A 9,870-nucleotide genomic window follows, 5' to 3' on the forward strand; every position below is an offset into this window, starting at 1 on the left:
CTTCTCATAATAAACAATGCTACTAAAGAATAAAAAAACTAAATTAGAATATTTATACACAGCTTATAAAACACTTTTGCATAAACTAGACAATTGTGTTGTAATGAAATTCTAAATCCGGTCTCTTGATTTACTGCATTAAATAATTACCTCAGGTCTTTAAAGTTGAAACTAAATGAAACAACGTTTTTTACTTGTAAAAATTAGGAATGTTGCACAATGATGAAGTAATGGCAACAAGCGCAGCGCGCATTTCAAGTAAACTTCTGGCAAAACGCACAAAATTTCAAGTAACGGCGAAGTAAATCACTGTAGGCAGTCAAATAAAAACCGGTTGACACCGAAGTGAATAAGTTTTTTTAGAAATTCTAGTCATTTTGTGAATAGCTTTAATATAATACAGCTCGTTGCTACCGTTTAGCGGTAAAAAAGTTTAACATTTTTAAAATCATGAATGTGCCAATGGTGATTTAAAAAATTTACTAATGTCAGTAAAATGTTTTTGGTAATTTGTCACAATTCCTGTTTTACTAACTCTTCAATAAGTTTTTATATCTTACAAGAACTATATCTTTTTTATTACGAAGCGTAAAAAGAAAACAACTCTGTTTAAATAAAGCTTTTTTATTTTGATTATATTTCAAAATAAGCTAAAGTTACCACTCTGCAATTCTTTGAAAATATATACAATAAAACATGATAAAAAATTTGCACGAAAAAAATCGGACGACAGAAGAAAAAAATTTGCGTAACTGACCAAAGGAAGGATTAAAACAAAAAGTACAGTAAAAATTTTTAAGGGTTAACGTTAATACATCTGATTTAAATAAAGTGTAATTTAAAAGAAGGTAGTTGATTTTAACAAGATAAAGGGATAATATTAACTTCATTAAACAGAATTTAGGGTATGCCAAATACCTGAGAAAAGCTTTAGAATAACCAATAGCCATTTTACCAAAAATTCACCAAAAAGTTAGACCATTTTATGCACCAAAAATTTAAGTCATGTTTAAAATTAGTGCCACCCGACAATAAGGAAGGGCACAGTGCGGTGACAATATCAAAGGCACTTTATTAAAACATTCAAGTTTAATATTATCTCGACAAATTTAATCAAATAAAAAATAGCAAAAAAAAAATTATTTTGGTAAGTGGTTTTCAAGTAATCTGGGACGATTAAAACAAACCGTTTAAACACGGGTAAAAAACAACAAGCACACGGTAAATACACACACGTTATGTTAATATTTAGCAGCTTGGCACGGAGTTTTGCGTGTGTAAGCATCTATACAATATGGTTAGTCGCCAAAAACGGACAGTTTAAAATTCTCGGAGATTAAGTTCATACGCACAACGGGGCTTCGTTCTCGATATTTCGAAGCTCGAACGCGGTATCGCAGTTGGCTTGGAACTCGGTGGGACGGTTAATCGACGAGGCGTCGGAGCAACTGAACTCCGAAGAACTGAAGAGCCTGACGTCATCAGTCGATTTTACCATCCGCTCTTGCACCGTTTCACCCGGTTGCGAGATCTGGCTACGGAACGAGCTGAAATTCGGGGTGTTACGAACGGGAAACGGAATCTCTGACTTTGATTCGTCCACGTTCGTTAAAATGCATTTATTATCGACGGGTTGATGGTTTGATGCGGCGTTCAAGTTTTCCATAGATATGAGGTTGAGTTGTTCGGTAGGTGGAGGGATTTCGGGTGTAGGGGACATTAATTTCAAGTTGTTCTGTCTCTTCTTTTGTTTTTCGTCTTCAGAGTCCTCGGAAAGCGAAGTAGTTGACGTCATCTGAAAAATGACGTCATAAAAGTTATATAAAACCCTCTATGTTTTAATTAAATTGTGTTGCTACAAGTTGAAACACATGCACTACTTTCAACCCCAATTAATTATTTTTAGTTTTAAAAATAGTAACACTATAATAAGCCCTTATTAAAACTCATAACACTGCATGTTACATCCCCTGAGACCCAATAACCCTAGGTTTGATCACCACAAGTGGCAAATCATTACACCAACTAGTAAAAATAGATATTATTAAGTCAAAAAAAAAATTAAAAATATCTCAAAAACAAAAAATTTAAAAAAAAACTAAAATTTAGGTAAACTGTTTATATAATACACACAGCTTTGTTGTTGTCATTGTTGAGAGATTGTAAACTGAATGTTCTTTGTAAATCTTCAACTGCAGTATAACCTGAGTCACGACCATCTGAAGCACTTGATCTTAAATGTCCACTACTCTTAATCGAACTTCTTTAAAAAAACATTTTAATAAAAAAATTTATTTTTACACATTTTTTTTATTATTTAGTTTGGTTAATATAGCTGGTCAAAATGTTCGGTTACACTTTTTTACTACAAGAGGTCTAGAATTCAGGTCCTAAGGAACCTCGAAAATTTACTTCCTAAACCAAGTGTTAATACCAAGCTTTTATAAACAGAACAATAATTATTTTTTCACTAGCATAAGCCAAGCCAATGCCATCACCACACTATACTTAAACCCCCTACCCTATCACTTTAAGGTTACATATATTAAATATTTATTTATTAATTATGTTGGCCATTACGTGGTGCTGGAACTGTCACTGTCCATGTTAACGTTCTCACACATTTTACATGCAGACGACCTTAACATAAGTTGAGTGTCAGGTTGGGAGGCTTCATAAATTTGTTTGGCACTCTGGTACGAAATATCAGGAGTAAAGTAGGTCTAAAATGATATAAAAAGGTAAATAAAACTTTGGTTACAAATTAAAGCAAAAAAATTTTGTTTTTGAATTTTAAGGACAAAAGAATGAAAATTACTTTAGCAGGAATTAAACCCAGCGTCTTCAGTCTCAAAAGATGACAAACCACTACTGCTTAATATAAAAAAAAAAAACTTGTACTTTAGCGTTGTCAAAAAAAATATGAAACATAAGGTACAATATTAAATTAGCTCAAACTGTAAAGAACAAGTGAAAATTAGTGAGGATTGTAGAGTACAAGTAAAAGTTATCGAGAACTGAAATAATGTAAGTTTATTCAAGGATTTTGAAGCGCCTTCAGCAAAAAAACAAAGTTAACCTACATTATTAAACTTCTTAAAGTTGACTTTGTAGGAGTTGTTGTGAGAGAAGGATACCATGTTGTGAAATCGATGACCCCATAATATTTCTGAAGGTAAATACGAAGCTCTTGCTTGGGTTGTCATACCAGTTGCCTCAACCATTCCCTCTAATATGACTATGACCTAAAACATAGAAAAACATTTTTTTCCTTATTTTATAGCTTTATAATTTAGTAAATTAACAAGTAACTTAAATTTTGGCAAAAAAGTTTTTTTTTTAAATATGAATTTTTTTTTATATAAAGTCGACTACCTCAAAATGAGCATTTTCCAAATCCTCTGGAGACAAATCCCACATTGGACTGTTCTCATCAATTGGATGACAGATCGTTTGAGGAGTGACAAGAAAGAGTCGATCTGAGTCATTTTTTAAATCCAGATGAAGATCAATTTGCTCCAGAGGAATAAATTCCCCTTCGATTGTCTCCCGAGAATGAATAAACTGCATTCTGAAAAAAATTAATTTGTTAAAAATTTTGTTTCTGTTCTCAAAAATATTTTTAATTTAAAACGACTGATTAAGAGTTGTGATGTGAAAACCTTAATTTGTAACACTATTATAAGTACACCACCTTTAAAATTTAACCAACAAAGTGTAAACATTTAACTTAAAAAAACAACATGAGCTAAATTTTGCCTAATTTAAACACTTTTATAGTTAAAATTAATTAAGAAAGTAGATAATTACCTGATGGTAGCTTCTACCAGATGACTTTTTCGTAAATTCCCAATCCTAATCATGAAACACAACCTCCCATCTCTCATGTTAATCACCGCGTTTTCACTAAACATTAAAGTTTCCGCTCGCTTTTTTGGCCTAGAAGTAAATAGTTAAAATTATAAGCTAAGATCTATTTTTTTGTGTAGTATTTTGCAGTAATAGAAAATCAAAAAATAATTAAAACTATTTTTTACGATGATTTAAAATTTAAAAGCTAAGTGAAAAGGTCGCACTGGATAAAGTTTATTAAAGGCTTAATGGGGTAATTTTACATTTAATTTGTTCGTTTTAATTTATTTAAAAATTTTTTTTAACACTTACCTTGAGATTTTAGCCATAATTAGACCAATCATAAAGGCATCCAAAATACAACCGAAAACTGACTGTACGATCACAAATAAAATACTGAAAGGACATTCTTCAGTTACAACCCGGAATCCATATCCTTTATGAAAATATATATTTAGATATTTATTTTAAACAATTTTAACAAAACCCATTGTTCAATAAAAGTTTTTTTCCCCTTTTATATAATTATCCCCTTTTCGGGTTTCTTTGTTTGGCTTTAAAAAGTTTGGACATAAATGTAATAAAAATAACCTAATGGTATACAAAACAAAATATTACCGATTGTCGTTTGGGTTTCAAGTGAAAACAGAAAAGAAGACGTAAAAGGGCTTTTTCGGTTAAGGTTGTTAACACAGGGTTTAAATGTTGAGTTGTTAACGTTTTCCAACTCAAAGTCGCCGTGTATATATGAGCCCAACCAAAAAATTAATCCAAAACCAATCCAACTAAAAAACAAAAATTTCTTTAATTTATAATATTCTTTAAGTTGTATTGCAAACTTTATAATTTAATTTTTAAATAATAACACTCCATTATAGCTTTACTTTAATTGTATACTAAGTAAGAATTGTATTATAGAACATGTAAGATTTAAAGTTAAAACATTAGGAATACAAAAAATATGATTTAAACTAGATAATTTCAGTTATGCTACCCTTAAAAAATACAAAACTTTACACTGTTCACAAAAATACAAGTAAAAATGAAATTCAAATAAAAAGCATGTTCCGTGTAATTAAAAACCCCTTTGTACCACAATTAAACCTTTTACTCAATATACTATTTAGAATAAACAAAGAGAAGCCAATGTATATAATTACACTGACCAGCAATGTACACCTTTTTAACCTTAGACCTGTACGAACCTCACTATGAAAGCAGCACTAAAGACAAAAAGATTCCATCGCCATTGTAGATCAACTCCTGTTGTGAAAATATCGGCAATAAATCTTCTTGGTTTGTCCCTTAAATTTGAGTGACTGACATTACAGTGACCAGACTTTCGAATAAATCTAAAAAAAAATTCAATTGTATTAAACATGAAATGAAATATTATTGAATGACATATTAGTGATCTAAATGATATATTGATATCATTTATAAAAGAAATGTTTGATTCATGCATGATGTATGACGCTAACTCATAACTAATGAAATATTATTGTTTTATTAAAGTTTAAAAATTTTGATGACCTTCTTATTCATACTAACATAACCCACAAAAATGTTAAAAATTTGGTCCCAATATCAAAAGTTTAACACTTAAAAAACTACCTTACAGCTTTTTACATTTTATTTAGCTATTATATAATAACAGTAAATTAGGTAAGCACCTTGACTTTTTAATAACATCTACACACAATGAGTAGTTTCAGAAAATACCACAACATGACATTATTTCAAGAACAGAAACCTCATGATACACCATGCAACAACTAGGTTCATGCAACCAATATTAATACACTATATGACCCAATAACTTAATGTAATAAAATGACTAGCAACAACACCATGAAACGGTTTACGCTTATCTTATAACATAAAGAACACAGCACCACGTTTAAAGACCAACAGCACAATTGAATAGTACAAACTCAATATAGGCCAAGCATTTTACCTGACCCTTCTTTTCTCAAATACAGCTGACTTTGAGTTAGGTTTGCAATGGCTGTCTTCGTCAGCCGAGCTATCCGACATCATGCGCTTTAAGCTACTGTTGTTGCTGCAATTTGTGTTATTTATTATATCTCTAGACATGTCTCTAAAAAAATAACAACAAAGTGTGTGCAACTCTTATAGCTAAAACATCGAAAAAAAGAAAGGAGTAATATAGACATAAAAAAACAAAGAAGGTTATGTTTTTAAAGAGGTAAGAAAGAAAACAAACTAACCCATTGTTGTAAAGCGCAAAATCGATTATGCTACTGCTCATTTGAACGTTTTTACTTAAAGATGGTAGCTCGCAGGCTGGGTTGTCAACCTTACACTCCCTATTAAAACCAAAATAAAGTTTGTGTTACAAGATTGTAAAATTATTTTGTTTTAAAGGAAAAAAACAAAGAAACAACCGAACAACAACTCCTTAGTATTAACAACATATAATACTATTGATATCCAAATAAAACTAAAGTAAACGGTATTAAACATAGGTTAACTAAAAGGTCAGCCTATATTTTTAGCTAGTTAAATGATGACATCAACTGTTTACCAGTCAACACCTACACACATAACTAATTAAGCTGTCTGATGATAACTTGTTATTCTATGAATTTCCTATATAGTCTAATGTGTTAATATGCTATAATAGTATATCACTATTCTAATGTCATTTATAAACTAACACTGGCATAATTTTGTTTCTAAGCCTTTTCGCTATTTAGTAATGAATTATATAATATATATATAAAAATATAATGTATACTAATTAATAACCTACAAACGTAGATAGTGGAATAAAATGGTTTTACTATTTAATCCACTGTCAGAACAGATTATATGACATCTGAACTAAACCTTAGCTAAAATATTGAAAGACAAAACATGCGGATTAATTGATTTTTAAACAATTGGTTTCGGTTGTATATTTATAAACCATTTGAATTAACAGCTGGAAATGCTTTTGATCAGGCAAAGAATTTTTAGTAATCATAATTTAATAAAATTTATAGATGTTGTTTTAAATGTTCAAAATATAGGCTTTTAAAATCAAAAAATGCTTTTTGTTTTTATGTTGGTAAATTATAAAGAGAATAAAATGGTTTTACTATTTAATCCACTGTCAGAACAGATTATATGACATCTGAACTAAACCTTAGCTAAAATATTGAAAGACAAAACATGCGGATTAATTGATTTTTAAACAATTGGTTTCGGTTGTATATTTATAAACCATTTGAATTAACAGCTGGAAATGCTTTTGATCAGGCAAAGAATTTTTAGTAATCATAATTTAATAAAATTTATAGATGTTGTTTTAAATGTTCAAAATATAGGCTTTTAAAATCAAAAAATGCTTTTTGTTTTTATGTTGGTAAATTATAAAGAGCAAACCAGTATTAGTTGTAACCATACAACGACAAGTGTTTTAATACATACACAAAAAGAGACTGCTGTTGTTTTACTACGGCTAACAATTGCTGTTTAATCAGTTAATTGCCATCTAAACAGTATTTAACTACTTTTTACAGCACTTACAGAGTTAAAAGCCTGTAAAGTTTTATTTCTATTTTAAACATAAGATTTTTGAGAAAATAACACAGGCCAAATAAAAAAAATCACAATAGCAGCTAATTCACATTAAAGATAGGCCAATATTTCCTAATATAAAATTTATTGTCAATTTGTTATTTAACTGACTGTGCACAAAGCCTATTTTAATAAAACAATTACCTATCAGTCATAAGTAGTTTTCTACCATTTCCTTATTTAAAAAAACACCTAGTAACACGTAGGTATATTAATACGTCAATCGGTATGTCACACTGCAAGAAATTTCTCTTTTGTCGATAAACCTGAATGACTAACACTAAACAATAAATTTGCAGTAGCAGTTTCTTTTTTGATCAAGAGGGCACTTCAGTTATCTAGTCAAGGTCACGATTTCTGTTTAAGTTACAACGAACAAGTAGTTATAACATCAAGCCTTGCTTCTTAACATGCTATTAACTACACCGCTAAATTAAAGTACTTCTTGTTTACTGTAAATCGACATGGCTTAAATAAATAAACCTTTTTGCTTAGCACGCATTTTACTTCCTCTCTGCAAATATAACAGACAACAGATTGAAAATTTCAAATGCTTTTCGCATGACTGTCATTTCTGGCAAAGTAAACCAGTAACAGTACAGATAATGTAAACACAAAATGAAATTTTATTAATACATTTTCTAGTCATAATGTATGTTTGTAACATAACTTTGTAACTTTGTTATACTTTTTCTGTTAGGCTTTTAACTCTTTCAATAGAATTTTCCTGGTAAATTTCCAAGTTGTGTGTAGTTAAGTATTTTTTAAAATAAACTTAAAATTTATTAAGTTTGCTATTAATAAAAACGTTTGCAGTTGTAAATTTGTAAAACTTTTCTTATTGGTACACAACAGCTAAAGCTATGTATTTTATAATACAGTCCTCAAAATAAAATTGCCATTTTATTAAGGTTACAAGTAAATCATTAACTACACTTTTTTAACAAATTATGTAATGGTTGAAAAGTAATCAAAGATCATTGCTATGTATACATAGCTGAATGAACAAAAGCAAATACAACCAATCCTATATAAAAATTATAGGTGAACAAAATTATGCCATGTATGTTTAGTAAAATTAAAATAATTTTAACCTTAAAGTTTGCATAGCGTTGTATACAAACTTTTATAATGCAAAATGTAACATGGCTATTAAGATACAAAAATAAAAGATTTACTCGTACTTTAACAATTACTTTAAAGTCGCAAAATTTAAGTACATTGTCATGTTATTATTTTTAATCATAAAAAGCCTCATAAAATTTTTTAAGGTACTCTAAAATGTAACGTAAACAATTAAGTTTTAAAATCAATGACTCATTAAACCAAGTTTTTAAAAAACAAGAAAATTGCTTAATTTGCTATTATGACCAATAATACAATGGTGATAGCCCAAGGCCTAGGTCCTTTAATAATACCTTACTAACAGCATTAATTAATTTGTTTGTTAAAACTTAGCAATGTAACCTAAATAGGTACTGTAACCTAAGAATGTTAACCTAAGCCTTCTTTTTTAGCAACCGGAAGTAAAAACCATAACAGGAAATAACAATTCTGATACAAAAAAAAATTGTCATAAATCCATACAATCAAATAAATCAGGTCACAATATTTGCTTTTAATGATATTTATTTGATAATTTAAGAGATGGATTCGTGTTTACTAAACAAATATTTTAACTGCTTTATTTAAAATATACATAAGTCAAATAAAGAAGTAAAATATACAAATATAACCTATAACTCATAAAACATCTTGTTTACCAACAGAGGTCAAACCCAGAATATTAGTTAAAATCTATTTACTTAATTAGTGTTGCCGTACACATCGATAACTCGTCACTTGAAAAATAATTATCCATGCTTCAGAATTAACAAGTTCCTACTGAGGGCTAATTTTAATTAGTTTGAGTCGATAAACTAATTTTAAACTAGCACGAGTTCTTATGCAAATTTAAAAAAAAATTATAACGCAGAAAAAGCCTATATACAGAATTAAAGACCTATAATGCACTGTATTTTAAAACGCGTATTTAATCAAAAAAACATGTATAGCCTGAAGGTATAATTCCTATACCGCAAACACACAAAAATAGCACGTTTTACATGAATCGCAAACCACATTACTCTTATTAACAAAGGTTAATACAGATAAGCATAATAACATATTTAATAAACACGCCAAAATTGGAAATCAAATTATATTACCTATTCATCATTGTCGCTTCATTGGAATATTGAAGACCAGGTAAAGAGTAGTTACCTGCATTTCGAGAATTATTTCTTGCCGTTAATCCCATTTTTAAATAAATATTGTGTTATGCAAATAATAAATTAAAACTTTTTCTAATAGGTAATTTGTTAAATATTTTCTATTGACTGCAAATACATTGTTAAAAAAATCGTTAAATGATAAAAGTAAATATGCAGATCT

The 9,870-nt window shown here is 29.2% G+C and overlaps 1 protein-coding gene across 1 annotated transcript; it reads right to left on the reverse strand.

The window, feature by feature from the left end:
• Nucleotides 1-647: 647 nt before the first annotated feature.
• Nucleotides 648-9,822, reverse strand: LOC145753689 (ATP-sensitive inward rectifier potassium channel 12-like). The gene is made up of 12 exons (XM_082570113.1): nucleotides 9,645-9,822; nucleotides 6,084-6,182; nucleotides 5,810-5,953; nucleotides 5,058-5,204; nucleotides 4,471-4,637; nucleotides 4,165-4,288; nucleotides 3,811-3,939; nucleotides 3,376-3,571; nucleotides 3,084-3,245; nucleotides 2,581-2,723; nucleotides 2,134-2,263; nucleotides 648-1,795 (listed from the first exon to the last, which is right to left on the reverse strand). Exons 1-12 carry the CDS (start codon nucleotides 9,734-9,736, stop codon nucleotides 1,343-1,345), a joined length of 1,986 nt encoding a protein of 661 aa, XP_082426239.1. The 5' UTR covers nucleotides 9,737-9,822; the 3' UTR covers nucleotides 648-1,342.
• Nucleotides 9,823-9,870: the final 48 nt, after the last annotated feature.

The sequence above is a fragment of the Corella eumyota genome, chromosome 5, assembly GCF_963082875.1.
Source record: "Corella eumyota chromosome 5, kaCorEumy4.1, whole genome shotgun sequence".
Taxonomy (NCBI): Eukaryota; Metazoa; Chordata; class Ascidiacea; order Phlebobranchia; family Corellidae; genus Corella; species Corella eumyota.